Here is a 21,698-nt window from a genome sequence, read left to right as displayed (position 1 = left end):
GGATTAAAAAGCAAAAGGGTCTCGAGAGGGGTTTATGTATTAAAAAGTTGATCATTATTAATATGTTATATCTTTCTCTTAAGTTTAAAAAATTATTAGCTTAATAACTTTCAGAATGCTTCAGTGAAGCATACTGGTTTTCAATGAGGCAGTATTGACTGTTCATTTATTTATTAAGCATTTTTTTTAAAGTAACTTTCAGTTGTTTCAAAGTTAGTAGAAAATGAAGATTGTTTCAAGTGTTTGCTTATAAAAATGAAGGAAGTCTTCCAATGGAAGACTTTTCCTGATTTTGGGGAAAAAGTTTATTTCTGTATAATCTTTTTTTTTTTTTTTAATTTCAGTTTTTCCTAATTTTTTAAAAATTCTTTTTTTTTTAAACCCCACATTTGTTTATTTATTTATTTTTTTGGCTGTCTTGGGTCTTCGTTTCTGTGCGAGGGCTTTCTCTAGTCGTGGCAAGCGGGGGCCCCTCTTCATCACGGTGCGCGGGCCTCTCACTATCGCGGCCTCTCTTGTTGCGGAGCACAGGCTCCAGACGCGCAGACTCAGTAGTTGTGGCTCACGGGCCTAGTTGCTCTGCGGCATGTGGGATCTTCCCAGACCAGGGCACGAACCCGTGTCCCCTGCATTGGCAGGCAGATTCTCAACCACTGCGCCACCAGGGAAGCCCTGTATAATCTTTTTTAAATTATAGAATTCCAGGGGCATTCCCTGGTTGCCTAGTGGTTAGGATTCCAGGCTTTTACTGCCGTGGGCCGGGTTCAATCCCTAGTTGGGGACTGAGATCCTGCAAGCCACGTGGCATAGCCAAAAAAAAAAAAAATTATAGTATTCTGTCTTAAAATAGTTGTTTAGTAGACTTGATTTGGCTATGCCATATGTCAAATCATATACTATAACTATGTACAGTATTTCAGAATATGAAAATATTCACCATCCTTACACCATTACAAAAAGATTATACATCTCTTTGATGTTCCAGAGTTATATTTTGAACAGTTAATTAGATTTTAGGTGTTACCTTTTCCCACCTGTTTCTACTGGTATCAGCTCCTATAAAGTAATATCATTGGGGTCAATTTTGAGGATAATGTTTTTACAAGTCAAAAATCAAACTCATCTCCTTTATAGTTCTATATGGAAGAATACACAATAAATAAATTCAATCCAATTAATATATACCTGTTTCTCTGTGCCTTTAGAGCATAAATGGAAATTGGCCCACATGTGGTTGGCAATATAAAAATTTACCACCCCTTTGGAAAGCAATTTGATAACATCAGGAACCATGGAAATTATTATAACCTTTGATCCAGTTAGTATTACCCTCAGTGACTAACCTTAAAGAATTAGGCTACTGAGATTTTCATTGCAGTAATCTGTACTTTAAAAGAAATAATAACAAAACAATTTGATTTTTCAATAATGAATTAGCTAAGAAATTGTGGCATATCAACTTTATAGATTATCAATAAGGCCATTAAAACAAGAAATATGAAAACTGGGTAACTACATGGAGAAAAAAGTAAGTGATGTGATACTTAACAATAATGCAAAATAATTTTATTATAACTATACACAGTGGATATGTATATAGATAATTATTGGTAGGTAATATGCATAAGAAAAGCAGTTACTAGGGTTTTAAACATATGGATATATTTTTTAAATTTTTCTTTAATTTTTTAATAATGTTTTAACTGTATCTTCTTAAAATCATAAGTGTCCTGAAAGAATCATCTTCTGTCTCCCTCTTTAGTCAGGAAAAGTATTTTCTGATACTTTTGCACCTTTAAAACCAAATGCAATCTTTCTTTTATTTGACCCCCATGGCATTTATCACATTTTACTTCATATCCTGACTTAATCCTTCCAAACATTGCTATGAGGTAGGTTTTGTAGTGCTTTTTTTTTTGGGCCGAGCTGCAGGGCTTGCGGGGTCTTAGTTTCTCCACCAGGGATTGAACCCGCGCCCTCAGCAGTGAAAGCGCGGAGTCCTAAACACTGGACTGCCAGGGAATTCCTTGTAGTGCATTTTTTTAAAGGAGGAAACTGACAGAGTTTAAGCAACTTATCAATACCGCATAGGTTGCAAACGGTGGAGCTTGGGTTCTTCGAGATTTATCTGAATCTTAACTAATACTGTATTTTACAGTAATGATTACTTCGTTATCCCCCCCTCCTTATGGGTACACAGATTATAAACTTTTAAAATTCAGGACTAACGTCTTATTTTTATATTCTCTTCAGTCCCTGGTATAGATAACTTGGCATAGTAGGATCTGTCCATTTGAATTGAAATGAACAAAGGTAAATTATACCTTGTTCCTTTTGTTGTATTTTATTTACTAACTCATATTCTTCAAAGAAGATGGGAATTTTTTCATCTTAACAACAGCCTCTCATTACTTGTTCACTCTGTCCTTTTTGAAAAGTCAAATAGTACTTTTCATGAGAATGGAGATCATGTCTATACTATTGAGCATTGTGTCCATTGTCTAATACATAGTAGACATTAAATATACATGGGACATCTCTTTATTGCCCAAGCACTTTACATACATTATTTAGTCCTCATTTTACTTTGTTTAATTGATCCTTATAGATGATGATTTAGGAGAAGTCTATTAATTTACCCAACATAAGTTGCGATTCTAACCCAGTTTTGACTCAGCCCTTTGCTTTTAGCCATTGTTCTACCCTATCCTGCTCAGAAGGATCTAGGAGTAATGAAAATAGTTTGAGATTGAGACACATGTCTCTAATTTTAGTTTTTTTTGCTCTTTATATGATTAGCTGCATCATTTGCTTGATCCATTGTTAATATCTTGACAACATTCCATTTAAAACTTAACTTTTGGTTTCATGGTAACTTTGCCCAATATGCAAGATATAATGGATATCATATTTCAACACTTGTTTCATTACCTGGTTAGACTCCTACATCAATATGTTGCTTTAACAAACAAACAAAAATTGGTTCTGCTGGCACACTTCTAATGTATTTTTACAGTTTTGATTGTATCTTGAATCGCTGTGGCCACTAACTTTTTAGAAATGTTTAAAGTTCTTCCATGGTAAGTAAATACATATGGTTATGCTATCTGCCAACTCTTTGTTAATTTTCAAACTGTAAAATTTATTTTGTAAAATGTCCTTCATTACTTATAAGACCACTTAATGAGTTTCTTGTGTTAAGTTTCTGTAGGGCACTTGAAAGGAAGTTTTTATTACAGATTCAGGATTGTTTTTCTTTTAACATCTTTCATGGTTGAAGTAGAATATAAACACGATCATCAAATTTAGATCAGTTTTAGCCCTAAAATAAATTTAAACACATAATTGGTAACTAATAGCCTGCAATAGAACAAGTTTCTATGAGCAATATTTGTACTTAATGTTCCAATATGTACTCTATTAAAACTTTTCAACATTGATCCATAATAACATGCAATTTAGTCAACTTATTACCAAAAAGCCTGGTAAAAATTTTGGCTGTTCTGGGTGTACTGAGAGATCTATCAAAAATTCATCCAAAGTGGTGAAAACCTTTTTCATTAATTTCTCTTTATGACAAGTGTAAAGTATTAAGGTTAAGTGGGTGGGGCAACCGGAAGTAATTACTAAGGCCAGTGGCATTTTTGTGGTTTAATAAAGGCAGAAGCTAATTATTCAGTTTTTATTTAAGTGAAATGGTGCCAAAAAGGAGGTTCCTGCAGAGCAGCTGCACTCCTTCAGTGTTACCCTAATTTACCAAAGACACAACTGTCACAAACAAAACTTTTAAACTTGATATATAGCCACAAAAGTAAGGAGGCTTTTGTTTGGAATGCATGCAGAAGAACTCCTTTATACAAATCAACTGGCAGATGACGGACAATGATGAAAATTTGATTCTTTGAAGTCATAATAGTCATTGAAATGTGTGAAATTCTGGTATTGAAAAGAGAGCGGCCAGCAAGACTCTAAATCCTGGGTGGTTGCAAGAAGCTTGCTGGGAGGTTTTTCTGCATTTTGACACCAACTTCCCATTGCTTGTTCCCTGCTTCCTTTGTTTAAAAAAAAAAAAAAGTTGAATTCACACAAGATAAATGGGGACAGTTGATAACCGAGTCATACAGTTTTTGTATGGAAAACTAATATTTTATAATGGAAATTGGTGTTTGAAAAAATAAAGTTCATTTACATATAGTGGCATATACTTTCTTAATGATTTTTCAAATTCCTCTTCCATTTAACTAAACTACACTTGTGAAATGGTAGGTCTGCTATCAGCTCTTCTAGAATTTAAATTGTGGAAGAGATGGTACTGAAAGAGTAGAACTTTGGAACTATGATATGCTGCTTTTCAGTAGCAAAGTTTTAAATTTGAATGCCCTTTAATCTATGAATCATGATGAGCTAATTAGTTACTGTTTCTTAAAATAGCATATTGTACATAAGATTGTGTTTCCCAAACTTTATTAAGATAGTGACATTCTTTAATAATATAAATATAGGTTTCAGGCTTGACCCAACTGTTTAAAATTAAGTTTTAAAATTCAGTAAGTCTGTATATATTATCTATAGGGTTACTTGTTTTATTAGAATTTATAGATCATTATTAACTGGTGAGTCTTGAGGTTCTTCAGGTGCCAACTTGAAGGCTTCTCGTATCTTATGTGATTTAACTGTTTTGTAGTCATAGAAAATTTATGAATTATTATTTATAAATTGCCTATTTTACCAATCAAATGGGAAATCTGTAGAAGGCAACATGGGCATCTTCAGAGCACTTCTGTCTTTTGTAAATGGGTTTTTAAAATAATCACAGATGATCCATATTGCAATAGAGAAGTAGAAATCTAGAGAGAATATCATTAGTTCAATATAGTTTAAGTAGTTTGCAGATTATTTATTTATTTATTTATTTTCAAAAGTTGAGTCACAGGTAGGTGAGTGACAACTTTGAGGAAAGCAAAGCATTGAAGACACAAGTAAAAAGTTCAACATAGTGCCTCATAGTTCTTTTCAAGTATTACATTGTTTTAATGGAATCTTGGAATGGGAGCTTTAGCCCATTGAAATGTCGCTTAAAGGACATGTTCTGTCACTAGCTGAAGCTGTGTGGATGAAATGATAACAATAGAGTGTTGTGATGCATTTAAAAAGTGTGAGAAATCAGTTTGTCTAGACTGAGAGTGTGCCTAGAGGGACTAGGAATTTTAGAGCTTCTGTGCCCTTTAGGTGTCAAGTATGTGAGAGATGCCAAGCCTTTTTATTCTGTCTTTGGCAGCAGTTCAACTCGGCTGCAGTACCTTACATGTCTTCTGCAGGCAAAGACAGGGATTCTATGTCAGAACAACTTGGGCTTCAAAATTTGGAAACTCATTTGTTCGAATGCCAGCTTTATTGGGGGAAGATATCAGTAAATAATTGCCGTAATTTGAGGGGGCATGGAAGCACTGGCAGCTAGGAGCTTAGCAATATTTTATAGCCACTGATTTTAAAGAGGTTTTCCATCGTTAAAAAATCATTCTATCCCTTTCTGCTTTGATAGTACAAATCAAGAGATACTCTTTCCATTTTATTAAAGCTTTATTGGTTTTCAAATTACTTTGGCATATGCACACAATATAGACATTTATTAAGAAAAAGTAAGTGTGTTTCTTATGATCTCATCTTTCTGAGGTAACTGGTATTAAGAGATTAATACATTTCCTTTTCTATAAGTCTTAATTAAAAGAATAGCTAACTTACAGCTCCAGTTTTTATGATCTCAGCTCAGAATGGAGGGGTTGCTATGGAGTTTGACAAGGATGCCTCACCCCATAATTTTGTAATACACTTATTACATTGTTTATTTATACTTTGCTTCGACTATAACTGAAGAAATAGGATATATTACTATGAAGATATATAGTATTAAATAATAAGTTAATATGAAAGATTACAAATACTGTAGTGAATTCAAAGGGGGAAATAAACATCAAGGACTTCCCAGGAGCTGAGTCTCTTTCAAGCTCTTGAGTAGAAGAATATGCTTTAGAAAGTCATTAAATATAATAATACCTGAAATTACTTTTCTTTGAGGTTTAACTTGACAATTAGAAGTTACTAATTAAAACTTATATTCATGTCTTTAAAAATTATGTACCAATTGCACTTGTTTTGTTTTTATTTTATCCTATAAGCAAAGAAACTTCTAAAAAATGTAGGCATATACTAGAAGTACATTTTTGTGTAAATATTTGTATGGATCATTTCAATAGTTTCTCCAAACAGACAAGCTGTGACAAAGTAACCACACCTAATTATTGGTACAGGTGGAAAGGTATAGTTGCCAGCTAAAATAACTTTAAAGAATTGGTTCTTTAATCTGTGGGTAGAAAGACTAGTCGAGTCAGAAATACATTTAGTTTTTTCCCAGTACATATTGCAACTAAGTACTTACACTAATTCTTTGGTCCAAAGCATTGATTAGAGTGGAACCACAGATAAACGTTAGCCTTTATTAGAGGACATATTACAGTGAAATTAAAATTGACAAAATGGGCTATATTTTCTAGTTTTCACAAGTTTGGTATACTCATTTCCAGGTTAAACCTGTTGTTTTTAACCAGTTAAAATTTACCTTAGTAAGTGAACCATGATTTTAAAATGCTTCATTTATAAGAATAATATAGTTGACCCTACTATGTTCTTATGTTGATAAAGTATTTTACCATACTAAATGGAGACTTAAATTCTGAATTACTTTGTTATTTTGCATCCTGATTGCTATTATAAATTGATAAATATATCTAATCTAGGGCATCAAAATTGTATGCATTCATCAGTTGAGCATTTGTTACTGGATAGAAATATAGAAAAAGAGTCAAGAAAGTTACCATTGTTTTCATCTCACGTTTCTGCAAAAATTGTGTAAATTTTTTGGCTCTGCTTTGCAGAATAGATTTGACATCTATTTGATATCATTTTCTCTTCAATAGGTTTCACCAAAGGGAGATAAATCAAAATGCTAGTTAAAGTTGTTAATTGATTTTAATTGTTTACAAACAGGGTCAGGCCTTCCTCTGAAGGGAATGCCTTGTTGTAAGCAGTTTGACATAGAAACCATTGGTAATAAATTTTTTTTTCTATTTAAAATTTAGTCACTTTTTATATTTCATTATTTTTAATATCCCTTTACATTTCTCTCTGCTAACTAATTAGCAGGTAATTACTTGCTTATGAAATAACAGTCTATTGTATACAGGCTTTTCTACCAGCAAAATCTTCAGAAATTACCAGTGCTTTGTTGTACAGAAGGGACCTAATTTCTTTTTATGAACCCTTCCCCACTGTACCCTAACACTCCCCCAATATATCTTTTCCAAATATCAGAATAGCAGTTTACATGGTAAAATAACAAAGTAGTGAATTAAGTCAGAAAGCTTAAAAAAATTTATAAATAAGTATGAATAGAATTGCAAGATACGAAAAGCAACAAAAACACTTTAGAGTGTATGTGGGCTGTTAGAAACACGTTTGCTTGTTTTTCTGTAGGATATTACTGCTTTAACTGGTGTTCCAGAAGAGCATATCAAAACTAGAAAAGTCAGGATCTTTGTTCCTGCTCGCAATAACATGCAGTCTGGAGTAAACAACACGAAGAAATGGAAGATGGAGTTTGATACCAGAGAGAGATGGGAAAATCCTTTGATGGGTTGGGCGTCAACGTGAGTACTTTGGTTTATTTGAATATTATTTTCAGCTCTGTTTTTCTGTGTAGATTTTCCTTTTAAGTACACTGATTTTCAGACTCTTCTGTGTACAGAATGCTTTTTTTTTTTTTAATTTATTTATTTTTGGCTGTGTTGGGTCCTCGTTGCTACACGCAGGTTTTCTCTAGTTGCGGAGAGCAGGGGCTACTCTTCGTTGCGGTGCGCATGCTGCTTATTGGGGTGGCTTCTCTTGCTGTGGAGCATGGACTCTAGGCGCATGGGCTTCAGTAGCAGCACGTGGGCTCCGTAGTTGTGGCTCATGGGCTCTAGAGCACAGGCTCAGTAGTTGTGGCACACGGGCTTAGTTGCTCCACGGCATGTGGGATCTTCCCGGACTAAGGCTCGAACCCGTGTCCCCTGCATTGGCAGGCAGATTCTTAACCACTCTGCCACCAGGGAAGTCCCCAGAATGCTTTATGACAATACCTTTTGAGATAATTTGTGTAGATATCACTATGTTCAATGATATAGATATATATATTGCATATATATAATGTTCATATAAGTGTGGCCCAGCAAAATAAACCATAAAAACAGTCTTTTTCAGAGTACTATTTATTGGATAAAAATGGCTGACATTGTGAGCACTCTTAGCATGGTCCCCAAGCTATATATATTAGTTTAAGATACACTGTATGAATAGTGTTAATAATTTAGTGACACTTTTACTTGTTTATAAAATAAAACTTATATTTTTTTGTTATTTATAAGAAGAGATTAGATAAGTTTAGAAATTGGCTATTTTGAGGGAAACTTGTAAGTTCCTGAGATCTTGTGATTAATAAATTCACAGGCATTGGAATAAAGTAGTCATAAATTCTGTGGCACTAATGAAATCAGTGACCTGAATCTCTATGGTGGATAAGGCCCAAATGTTAAAGAGCAGGACTGCCTCTAGTTGAATGAAAGAAGCTGCTACTAGAGAAAATAGCTAGATATTCAAGAATATTATCTTTCTTACTGAGACTACTGGAACATTATATGTGTTTAGTCTCCAGTTGAAGGTAGTTATCAGTTTAAATTATGTCTCATTTTAGAAAAGTATGACACTTAACATCTTTTCCTGATGATGTACCTGGGAGAATTTTTGTTTAAAATATCTGCCATGTTGCAGTTTAAATAGAATTATATTTTATTTGGCAGAATGATACATAGGCACAGTTTTTCAGGTGTTTTGGTATCTTTAGATTTTATGTTTCATGTAATATATGGAGTGTTGTTGTAAATCACACACTCATAGAGACTAAAGAAATATATAAGGAATAACTTCGTCTATACCCAATGGTTGAAATGTTAAGATTACTCATTTTTTAAGTCACATGATCTTTTAATGTGTTCATCTATACACAAGGTTCATCCATTGCACTATCTATTGATGGCATCAGGTAGTTTTCATTTGGCGTTATTATGCATAATACTAAAATGAAAATTCTTATACATATCTTTTGGTGAATGTATGACTTCATACTAATAAGATGCTAATTAATCCCTGAAACATTAATTATCAGTTAATAAACCAATTTATATTAAGAAATATCAATAATCTATTAATTTCCATCCCTTATGCTTATATAGTTAATGACAGTTAAATTACTGATAGAAAACTGTGAACTTGTGGAAGATATATTTTATGCTTTATTAGGGTAGGTCTGTTGCAGTTTTACCCCTCTTCTTAATCCTGGAACATAATCTGGAAAAATAAAAAGGCATGGCCTTTCTGAGGTTTTGATGGAAAGCACAAGGTGTTTACTAACTCCTTCTAACTCTGTGGAACTCCAAACTCAGTCTCCACTGTAGCAAGTGGACAGCTGCTGAAATCTCTGTTGGGTTCTCTCAGCCTCCTCAGCTATTGTTTTAAAGCCTTGTCCATTCATGTGCAATTCGAAAGTTCTCTGTTCTGGGGATTCCTCCTTTTTAATGTTTTTGCTCCTAAATTTCCAGCTTCTCTGGGAATATACTAAATTCCATCTCCAGACTTCTTGTGCTCACAAGACTATGGCTTTCTTCTGCTTGAGTGCTTGATGCTCCTAGCTGTCTGAACTAGAGAGCACCTTTAGGGGAAAAATTGTATAAATTTGGATCAAATCCACTGTGGTTCCATTTTTTCAAAGTTTTTGAGTTGGACAGTGAATTTGGGAGTTGAACTTAGGAAGATTAATCTGGCATATAGGGATCTTACGGGAGTCCCAGAATAGTAACCATTTTGTACAACTTGTGAATCTTCACTTCAGTGAGTGCTATTTCCCATGTATTCTCTTCTGTGTATATCTCATATCTTTACACTATCCAATTTACTTCCTGAACCTTCTTTTCTATATTTTTTATTCCATGTATCTAAACGATGTTTCACAGAATGCTATACTTGGCTTAGAGATTCAAAATAAATATTTGTAGCAAAACAGTCTTTTAATAAACATGCTAATAAAAGTGACATTTCTGAAATTATATGGTTATTTTGTAAAGAGTCTATGTAGATTTGTAAACATTACCACTATCCTAGTTTGAAGAACTCAATTAGATGTCAGATCTTAGAGCATTATTTTTTTAAAGTGGCCGAAAGCTGAAAATAGTATTGTAAGTATGATGTATTCTAAAGAGTATTCTCCATAATGATGAAGGTTCATTAGGAAGAGTAGGTGTTGTTGCCATCTATTTGGGGCAGGGAGGCAGTAATGATAGTAGCAGTAATGGTTATACTCAGCAATTTTCTTGATACTAAATTTTTTAAATTGAGGTATAGTTGATGTACAATATTATATTAGTTTCAGGTGTACAGCATAGTGATTCAAAATTTTACAGCTTATACTCCATTTAAAGTTATTATAAAATATTGGCTATATATCCTGTGCTCTACAGTATATCCTTTTTAAAAATTTTTTATTTATATATGTATGTATTTATTTACTTATGGCTGCGCTAGGTCTTCGTACCTGCGTGGGTGCTCTCTCTAGTTGTGGCGAGTGGGGGCTGTTCTTCCTTGCAGTGTGCAGGCTTCTCATTGCTGTGGCTTCTCTTGCTGCAGAGCACGGACTCTAGGCACGTGGGCTTCAGTAGTTGCAGCATGCAGGCTCAGTAGTTGCAGCTCGTGGGCTCTAGAGCAACAGGCTCAATAGTTGTGGTGCACAGGCTTAGTTGCTCTGCGGCCTGTGGGATCTTCCTGGACCAGGGATCCAACCTGTGTCCCCTGCATTGGCAGGTGGATTCTTAACCACTGGAACACCAGGGAAGTCCCTACAATATATCCTTGCAGCTTATATATTTAGTACATAGTAGCTTGTACCTCATACTCCTCTACCTCTATCTTACCCCCTCTTCCCTCTCTGCACTGGGAACCACTAGTTCGTTGTCTATAAGTCTGTTTCTGTTTTGTTATATTTATTCATTTGTTTTATTTTTTTAGATTCCACATATAAGGGATAACATAAATATGTATTTTGTAAATATGTAAATATATATTTGTCTTTCTCTGTCTAATTTATTTCACTAAGCATAATATCCTCTGAGTCTATCCATGTTGTTGTAAATGGCAAAATTTCATTCTTTTTTGTGGCTGAGTAGTATTCCATTGTATATGAATACCACATCATCTTTATCCATTCGTCTGTTGATGGACATTTAGGTTGCTTCCATATCTTGGCAACTGTAAATAATGCTGCTGTGGACTTTGGGGTGCATGTATCTTTTCAAATTAGTGTTTTCATTTTTTTCTGGATATATGCTCAGGAGTGGAATTGCTGGGTCATATGGTAGTTCTGTTTTTAGTTTTTTTGAAGAACCTCCATACTGTTTTCAATAGTGACTGCACCAATTTACAATCCCACCATCAGTGCACAAGGGTTCCCTTTTCTCCACATGCCTGCTAACGTTTGTTATTGTGGCCTTTTGATGACAGCCATTCTGACAGGTATGAGGTGATATCGCACTGTGGTGTTGATTTACATTTCTATAATAATTAGGGATATTTAACATCTTTTCATGTGGCTATTGGCCATCTGTATGTATGTCTTTGGAAAAATATCTATTCAGGTCTTCTGTATATTTTTGATAGGTTGTTTGTTTTTTTGATATTGAGTTGTATGAGCTGTTTATTTTAGATAGATCAGTCATATCATTTGCAAATATTTTCTTCTATTCAGTAGGTTATCTTTTCATTTTGTCAGGTTTTTTTTTTCGTTTTTTGTTTTTTTGCTGTGCAAAAGCTTTTAATCTGATTAGGTACCATTGGTTTACTTTTGCTTTTGTTTTCTTTACCCTAGGAGACAGATGTAAAAGAATATTGCTATGAATTATGTCAAAGAGTGTTCTGCCTATGTTTTCTTCTAGTTTTATGGTTCCTTGTCTTACATTCAGGTCTTTAAATCTATTTTGAGTTTATTTTTGTATATGGTGTGAGGAAATGTTCTAATCCCATTCTTTTACATGTAGCTGTCCAGTTTTCCCGGCACCATTTGTTGAAAAGACTGTTTTTTCTCCATTGTATACTCTTACCTCATTTGTCATAGATTGATTGGCCATTAGTGCATGGGGTTTACTTCAGGGTTCTGTGGTCTGTCCCATTGATCTATGTGTCTGTTTTTATGTCAGTACCATACTGTTTTGATTACTGTAGCTTTGTAGAAAAATCTGAAGTCAGAGAGCATGATACCTCCAGCTCTGTTCTTTCTCAAGATTGCTTTGGCTATTTAGGATCTTTTGTGTTTCCATACAGATTTTAGAATTATCTGTTCTAGTTTTGTGAAAATGCCATTGGTATTTTAATAGCGATTACATTGAGTCTGTACATTGCCTTGAGTAGTATGATCATTTTAACAATATTAATTCTTTCAGTCCATAAACATGGTATATCTTTCCATCTATCTTTCCATCTGTTTGTGTCGTCTTCAGTTTCTTTCATCAAAGTCTTAGAGTTTTTCAAGTCCAGGTTTTTTACCTCTTTTGTTAGATTTATTCCTAGGTATTTTATTCTTTTTGATGCAATGGTAAATGGGGTTTTTTCTTAATTTCCCTTTCTGATAATTAGTGTATAGAAATGCAACAGATTTCTGTATATTAATTTTGTTTTTTTTATTTTTTTTTATTTTTTTTATTTTTTTTTTATTTTATTTTTTTTATTAGTTTCTGCTTTATAACAAAGTGAATCAGTCATACATATACATCTGTTCCCACATCCCCTCCCTCATGCATCTCCCTCCCTCCCACCCTCCCCATCCCACCCCTCCAGGCGGTCACAAAGCACCGAGCTGATCTCCCTGTGCTCTGCGGCTGCTTCCCACTATCTATCTACCTTACGTTTGGTAGTGTATATATGTCCATGCCTCTCTTTCCCTTTGTCACAGCTTACCCTTCCCCTTCCCCATATCCTCAAGTCCATTCTCAAGTAGGTCTGTGTCTTTATTCCCGTTTTACCCCTAGGTTCTTCATGACATTTTTTTTTTTTTTAAATTCCATATATATGTGTTAGCATACGGTATTTGTCTTTCTCTTTCTGACTTACTTCACTCTGTATGACAGACTCTAGGTCTATCCACCTCATTACAAATAGCTCAGTTTCGTTTCTTTTTATGGCTGAGTAATATTCCATTGTATATATGTGCCACATCTTCTTTATCCATTCATCCGATGATGGACACTTAGGTTGTTTCCAGCTCCGGGCTATTGTGAATAGAGCTGCAATGAACATTTTGGTACATGTCTCTTTTTGAATTATGGTTTTCTCAGGGTATATGCCTAGTAGTGGGATTGCTGGGTCATATGGTAGTTCTATTTTTAGTTTTTTAAGGAACCTCCATACTGTTCTCCATAGTGGCTGTACCAATTCACATTCCCACCAGCAGTGCAAGAGTGTTCCCTTTTCTCCACACCCTCTCCAGCATTTATTGTTTCTAGATTTCTTGATGATGGCCATTCTGACTGGTGTGAGATGATATCTCATTGTAGTTTTGATTTGCATTTCTCTAATGATTAATGATGTTGAGCATTCTTTCATGTGTTTGTTGGCAGTCTGTATATCTTCTTTGGAGAAATGCCTATTTAAGTCTTCTGCCCATTTTTGGATTGGGTTGTTTGTTTTTTTGCTATTGAGCTGCATGAGCTGTTTATAAATTTTGGAGATTAATCCTTTGTCAGTTGCTTCATTTGCAAATATTTTCTCCCATTCTGAGGGTTGTCTTTTGGTCTTGTTTATGGTTTCCTTTGCTGTGCAAAAGCTTTGAAGTTTCATTAGGTCCCATTTGTTTATCTTTGTTTTTAGTTCCATTTCTCTAGGAGGTGGGTCCAAAAGGATCTTGCTGTGATTTATGTCATAGAGTGTTCTACCTATGTTTTCCTCTAAGAGTTTGATAGTGTCTGGCCTTACATTTAGGTCTTTAATCCATTTTGAGCTTATTTTTGTGTATGGTGTTAGGGAATGATCTAATCTCATACTTTTACATGTCCCTGTCCAGTTTTCCCAGCACCACTTATTGAAGAGGCTGTCCTTTCTCCACTGTACATTCCTGCCTCCTTTATCAAAGATAAGTTGGCCATATGTGCGTGGGTTTATCTCTGGGCTTTCTATCCTGATCCACTGATCTATCTTTCTGTTTTTATGCCAGTACCACACTGTCTTAATTACTGTAGCTTTGTAGTATAGTCTGAAGTCAGGCAGCCTGATTCCTCCAGCTCCGTTTTTCGTTCTCAAGATTGCTTTGGCTATTCGGGGTCTTTTGTTTTTCCAAACAAATTTTGAAATTTTTTGTTCTAGTTCTGTGAAAAATGCCAGTGGTAGTTTGATAGGGATTGCATTGAATCTGTAGATTGCTTTGGGTAGTAGAGTCATTTTCACAATATTGATTCTTCCAATCCAGGAGCATGGTATATCTCTCCATCTATTTATATCATCTTTAATTTCTTTCATCAGTGTCTTATAATTTTCTGCATACAGGTCTTTTGTCTCCTTAGGTAGGTTTATTCCTAGATATTTTATTCTTTTTGTTGCAATGGTAAATGGGAGTGTTTTCTTGATTTCATTTTCAGATTTTTCATCATTAGTGTACAGGAATGCCAGAGATTTCTGTGCATTAATTTTGTATCCTGCTACTTTACCAAATTCATTGATTAGCTCTAGTAGTTTTTCGGTAGCATCTTTAGGATTCTCTATGTATAGTATCATGTCATCTGCAAACAGTGACAGCTTTACTTCTTCTTTCCCAATTTGGATTCCTTTTATTTCCTTTTCTTCTCTGATTGCTGTGGCTAAAACTTCCAAAACTAGGTTGAATAAGAGTGGTGAGAGTGGGCAGCCTTGTCTTGTTCCTGATCTTAGTGGAAATGGTTTCAGTTTTTCACCATTGAGGACAATGTTGGCTGTGGGTTTGTCATATATGGCCTTTATTATGTTGAGGAAAGTTCCCTCTATGCCTACTTTCTGCAGGGTTTTTATCATAAATGGGTGTTGAATTTTGTCGAAAGCTTTCTCTGCATCTATTGAGATGATCATATGGTTTTTCTCCTTCAACTTGTTAATATGGTGTATCACATTGATTGATTTGCGTATATTGAAGAATCCTTGCATTCCTGGAATAAACCCCACTTGATCATGGTGTATGATCCTTTTAATGTGCTGTTGGATTCTGTTTGCTAGTATTTTGTTGAGGATTTTTGCATCTATGTTCATCAGTGATATTGGCCTGTAGTTTTCTTTCTTTGTGACATCCTTGCCTGGTTTTGGTATCAAGGTGATGGTGGCCTCGTAGAATGAGTTTGGGAGTGTTCCTTCCTCTGATATTGTTTGGAAGAGTTTGAGAAGGATGGGTGTTAGCTCTTCTCTAAATGTTTGATAGAATTCGCCTGTGAAGCCATCTGGTCCTGGGCTTTTGTTTGATGGAAGATTTTTAATCACAGTTTCAATTTCAGTGCTTGTGATTGGTCTATTCATATTTTCTATTTCTTCCTGAGTCAGTCTTGGTAGGTTGTGCATTTCTAAGAATTTGTCCATTTCTTCCAGGTTGTCCATTTTATTGGCATAGAGTTGCTTATAGTAATCTCTCATGATCTTTTGTATTTCTGCAGTGTCAGTTGTTACTTCTCCTTTTTCATTTCTAATTCTACTGATTTGAGTCTTCTCCCTTCTTTTCTTGATGAGTCTGGCTAATGGTTTGTCAATTTTGTTTATCTTCTCAAAGAACCAGCTTTTAGTTTGGTTGATCTTTGCTATCGTTTCCTTCATTTCTTTTTCATTTATTTCTGATCTGATCTTTATGATTTCTTTCCTTCTGCTAGCTTTGGGGGTTTTTTGTTCTTCTTTCTCTAATTGCTTTAGGTGCAGGGTCAGGTTGTTTACTCGAAATGTTTCCTGTTTCTTAAGGTGGGATTGTATTGCTATAAACTTCCCCCTTAGAACTGCTTTTGCTGCGTCCCATAGGTTTTGGGTCGTCGTGTCTCCATTGTCATTTGTTTCTAAGTATTTCTTAATTTCCTCTTTGATTTCTTCAGTGATCACTTCATTATTGAGTAGTGTATTGTTTAGCCTCCATGTGTTTGTATTTTTTACAGATCTTTTCCTGTAATTGATGTCTAGTCTCATAGCATTGTGGTCGGAAAAGATACTTGATACAATTTCAATTTTCTTAAATTTACCAAGGCTTGATTTGTGACCCAAGATATGATCTATCCTGGAGAATGTTCCATGAGCACTTGAGAAAAATGTGTATTCTGTTGTTTTTGGGTGGAATGTCCTATAAATATCAATTAAGTCCATCTTGTTTAATGTATCATTTAAAGCTTGTGTTTCCTTATTTATTTTCATTTTGGATGATCTGTCCATTGGTGAAAGTGGGGTGTTAAAGTCCCCTACTATGATTGTGTTACTGTCGATTTCCCCTTTTATGGCTGTTAGTATTTGCCTTATGTATTGAGGTGCTCCTATGTTGGGTGCATAAATATTTACAATTGTTATATCTTCTTCTTGGATCGATCCCTTTATCGTTATGTAGTGTCCTTCTTTGTCTCTTCTAATAGTCTTTATTTTAAAGTCTATTTTGTCTGATATAAGAATTGCTACTCCAGCTTTCTTTTGATTTCCATTTGCATGGAATATCTTTTTCCATCCCCTTACTTTCAATCTGTATGTGTCTCTAGGTCTGAAGTGGGTCTCTTGTAGACAGCATATATATGGGTCTTGTTTTTGTATCCATTCAGCCACTCTGTGTCTTTTGGTGGGAGCATTTAGTCCATTTACATTTAAGGTAATTATTGATATGTATGTTCCTATTCCCATTTCCTTAATGGCTTTGGGTTCGTTATTGTAGGTATAGTCCTTCTGTTGTGTTTCTTGCCTAGAGAAGTTCCTTTAGCATTTGTTGTAAAGCTGGTTTGGTGGTGCTGAACTCTCTCAGCTTTTGCTTGTCTGTAAAGGTTTTAATTTCTCCATCAAATCTGAATGAGATCCTTGCTGGGTAGAGTAATCTTGGTTGCAGGTTTCTCTCCTTCATCACTTTAATTATGTCCTGCCACTCCCTTCTGGCTTGTAGAGTTTCTGCTGAGAGATCAGCTGTTAACCTGATGGGGATTCCCTTGTGTGTTATTTGTTGTTTTTCCCTTGCTGCTTTTAATATGATTTCTTTGTGTTTAATTTTTGACAGTTTGATTAATATGTGTCTTGGCGTATTTCTTCTTGGATTTATTCTGTATGGGACTCTCTGTGCCTCCTGGACTTGATTAACTATTTCCTTTCCCATATTAGGGAAGTTTTCAACTATAATCTCTTCAAATATTTTCTCAGTCCCTTTCTTTTTCTCTTCTTCTTCTGGAACCCCTATAATTCGAATGTTGGTGTGTTTAATGTTGTCCCAGAGGTCTCTGAGACTGTCCTCTGTTCTTTTCATTCTTTTTTCTTTATTTTTCTCTGCATCAGTTATTTCCACTATTTTATCTTCCACCTCACTTATCCGTTCTTCTGCCTCAGTTATTCTGCTATTGATCCCATCTAGAGTATTTTTCATTTCATTTATTGTGTTTTTAATCGATGCTTGATTCATCTTTAGTTCTTCTAGGTCCTTGTTAACTGTTTCTTGCATATTGTCTATTCTATTTCCAAGATTTTGGATCTGGGAAATAGAATCTTGGATCAGCTTTACTATCATTATTCTGAATTCTTTTTCAGGTAGACTGCCTATTACCTCTTCATTTGTTAGGTCTGGTAGGTTTTTATCTTGCTCCTTCACCTGCTGTGTGTTTTTCTGCTTTCTCATTTTGCTTATGTTACTGTGTTTGGGGTCTCCTTTTTGCAGGCTGCAGATTCGTAGTTCCCGTTGTTTTTGGTGTCTGTCCCCCGTGGCTAAGGTTGTTTCAGTAGGTTGTGTAGGCTTCCTGGTGGGGGGGACTAATGCCTGTGTTCTGGTGGTTGAAGCTCGATCTTGTCTTTCTGGTGGACAGGTCCACGTCTGGTGGTGTGTTTTGGGGTGCCTGTGGCCTTATTATGTTTTTAGGTATCCTCTCTGCTAATGGGTGGGGTTGTGTTCCTGCCTTGCTAGTTGCTTGGCATAGGGTGACCAGCACTGTAGCTTGCTGGTCGTTGACTGAAGCTGGGTGCTGGTGTTGAGATGGAGATCCCTGGGAGATTTTCGCTGCTTGATATTATGTGGAGCTGGGAGGTCTCTTGTGGACCCGTGTCCTGAAGTTGGCTCTCCCACTTCAGAGGCACAGCACTAACTCCTGGCTGCAGCACCAAGAGCCTTTCATCCACCCGGCTCAGAATAACAGTGAGAAAAAGTAGAAAGAAATAATTAGTAGAAGAAAGAATGAGAGATTGAAAGAAAGGAAGAAGGGAAGTAAGGAAGGAAGGAAGGAAGAAAGAAAGAAAGGAGGGAGGGAGGAAGGATGGAAAGCAAGGAAAGAAAGGAGGGAGGGAGGGAGGAATGAAAGCAAAAGGAAGAGTGAATGGAAGAAGAGAGGGAGGGAGGGAGGAAGGAAAGAAAGAAAGAAAGACAGGAGGGAGGGAGGGAGGAAGGAAAGAAAAAGAAAGTGGAAAGAAGAAGGGTGGGAGGGAGGGAGGGATGGAGGAAAGAAAAAGAAAGAAGGAAAGGAGGAGCGGAGGGAGGGAGGGAGGAAGGGAAGGGAGGAAAAAAAGAAAGAGCAGGCAAAGTAAAATAGAATAAAGTATGAAATATAGTAGCGTTATTAAAATTAAAAAGTAATTATTGAAAAAAAACACGGACCGAAAGAACCCTGGGACATATGGTGGAAGCAAAGCTATACAGAGAGAATCTTACACAGAAGATTACACATACACATTCACAAAAAGAGAGCAGGGGGAAAAATCAAAAATCTTGCTCTCCAAGTCCACCTCCTCGATTTGGGATAATTCGTTGTAAAAAGAGGAAAAGGGCGAAAAGTCTGAAATCTTGCTAAGTCCACCTCCTTAATTTGAGATAATTCGTTGTAAAAAGAGGAAAAAAAGGGGGGGGGGAAGTCTTAAATCTTGTCCTCAAGGTCCACTTCCTCAATTTGGGATGATTCGCTGTCCATTCATGCACTCCACAGACGCAGGGCACATCAAATGGACCGTGGAGCTTTAGTCCGCTGCCTCGGAGGCTGCACAGAGAGATTTCCCTGTCTCTGCTCTCACAGCTCCCGGGTCTCAGCCTTGGACCTGGCCCCGCCTCTGCGCGTAGGTCGCCGGAGGGCGTCCGTTCTTCGCTCAGACAGGACGGGTTTAAAGGAGCTGCTGATTCGGGGGCTCTGGCTCACTCAGGCAGAGGGGAGGGAGGGGAATGCCCTCTCCTCGCGCACCAGGTAACAAAAGGGAAAAAAGTCTCTTGCCTCTCCGGTAGCTCCAGACCCTTTCCCCGGACTCCCTCCGGGCTAGCACTAACCCCTTCAGGGTCTCTTCCTGCCGCCAGCCCCAGACCTCTCCCTGCGCTCCGACTGAAAGCCGATACCCGAGCCTCAGCTCCCAGCCCCGCCCGCCCTGGCGGCCGAGCAGACAAGTCTCTCGGGCTGGTGTGTGCCTGAGGGCACCGATCCTCTGTGCCAAAATCTCTCTGCTTTGCCCTCCACACCCCTGTTGCTGTGCTCTCCTCCGCTACTCCGAAGCTTTCCCCCTCCGCCACCTGCAGTCTCCGCCCTCGAAGGGGCTTGTAGTGTGTAGAAACCTTCCCTCCTTCACGGCTCCCTCCCACTGGTGCAGGTCCCGTCCATATCCTATTGTCTCTGTTTATTCTTTTTTTCTTTTGACCTACCCAGGTATGTGGGGAGTTTCTTGCCTTTTGGGGGGTCTGAGGTCTTCTGTCAGCGTTCAGTAGGTGTTCTGTTGGAGTTGTTCCACGTGTAGATGAATTTCTGATGTATCTGTGGGGAGGAAGGTGATCTCCGCGTCTTACTCTTCCGCCATCTTCCTCCGGCCCCCCTACTTTTGTCTTTTAATCTTCCTAGTAGCTTTCTACATGGTTGATTTACTACCTTTAACATTTCCTGTAAAGCTGATTTGGTGATGCTAATGTCTTAGCCTTTGCTTGTCTGTAAAACTTTTGATTTCTCCACCAAATCTGAATGAAAGCCTTGCTGGGTAGAGTATTTTTGTTTGTAGGTTTTTTTACTTGTATTATTTAAAATATATTATACCATTCCCTTCTGGTCTGCAAAGTTACCACTGAAAAGTCAGCTGGTAGCCTTATGGGGAGTTTCCTTGTAAGTAACTTGTTGCTTTTCCCTCTTAATTTTTAATATTCGCTATCTTTAATTTTTGCCATTTTAATTACAATGTGTCTTGCTCTGGTCCTCTTTGGAGTGATCTTATTTGGGACTTGCTGTGCTTCCCGGACCTGGATGTCTGTTTCTTTTTCCCAGGTTAGAGATTTCAACTATTATGTTTTCAAATATGTTCTCTACCCCTTTTTTTCTCCTTTCTTCTTCTGGGACCCCTATAATGCAAATGTTAGTATGCTTGATGTTGTCCCGGAGGTCTCTTAATCTGTCCTCATTTCTTTTTATTCTTTTCTTTTTTTTTTCTTTTTTTTTTTTTTAGCTTCAGTGACTTCCAGTACTCCGACTTCCAGCTCACTGATTCATTCCTCTGCATCATCTGTTGATTCCTTCTAGTGTACTTTTTATTTCAATTACTGTATTCTTCAACTCTGTTTGGTACTTCTTTACATCTTCTTTTTGTTAAACTTCTCACTGTGTCATCCATTTTTATCCTGATTTTTTTTGATCTTTACAATCATTACTTTTAACACTTTATCGGGTATCTCCACTTCACTTAGTTCTTCTGGTGTTTTATCTTGTTCCCTCGTTTGGAGCTGATTCTCTTTCTCATTTTGCCTGATTTGCTCTTTTTATTTCTACGTATCTTGCAGGTTAGTTTTGTTTCCCAACATTCAAGAAGTGGCCTTTTGTAGATGTCCTATGTGTCCTAGCAGCACACTCCCCTCTTGTCACCAAAGCTATATGCGCTAGGGGTGCCGCTTGTGTGGGCTGCATGGGTCCTTCTGTTGTGGCAGGTTGACTACTGTGGGCAGTCAGATAGATGTGGCTGGCCCCTGGTCCAGTTGTTTGCTAGGCCTTACCTTGTGTGGAGGAGGCTGGCTGCGGAAACCCAGGGTGTCACAGGGCTAGTGCTGGCTCACTAGTTGGCAGAGCTGGGTTCCTGGATCTAGTGTCAGCCTACTGGTCTGTGGGGTCATTTCCTGACATGGCTGGCTGTGGGTTCTATGGTGTCCCAACACTAGTGCTGGCCTCATGGTGAGTGGGGCTGGACTCCAGGTCAGCTGGTTTAGTAGTCCAAGATGTCTCAGTTCTGGTGTCAACCTCCTGGTGTGTTGGCTGGATCCTGGATAAAGCAGGCTGTGGGGCTGCAGTGGTCCTGGGATTGGGACCACCTGCTGGTGGGCAGGGTCTGGTTCTGGGGCTAATGTCCTCCCACTGTTGCATGAATTTAAGTCCTGTGGTCTCTTGCTACAGGGCCCAGGGGTC

The 21,698-nt window shown here is 37.0% G+C and overlaps 1 protein-coding gene across 1 annotated transcript in view; it reads left to right on the top strand.

Annotated features, from left to right (window-relative positions):
- The window catches only part of NDUFS4 (NADH:ubiquinone oxidoreductase subunit S4), a 119,602-nt gene that overhangs the window by 70,396 nt on the left and 27,508 nt on the right, over positions 1 to 21,698 (top strand). The window contains exon 3 of the mRNA XM_079702311.1: positions 7,531 to 7,703. Within this exon, the coding sequence (XP_079558437.1) occupies positions 7,531 to 7,703 (173 nt within the window). The remainder of the gene's footprint in view (positions 1 to 7,530; positions 7,704 to 21,698) is intronic.

Source organism: Hyperoodon ampullatus (assembly GCF_949752795.1).
Source record: "Hyperoodon ampullatus genome assembly, chromosome: 4".
Taxonomy (NCBI): domain Eukaryota; kingdom Metazoa; phylum Chordata; class Mammalia; order Artiodactyla; family Ziphiidae; genus Hyperoodon; species Hyperoodon ampullatus.
The sequence above is the reverse complement of the archived record's forward strand: the minus strand, read 5'-3'. Positions and strand labels throughout refer to the sequence as shown.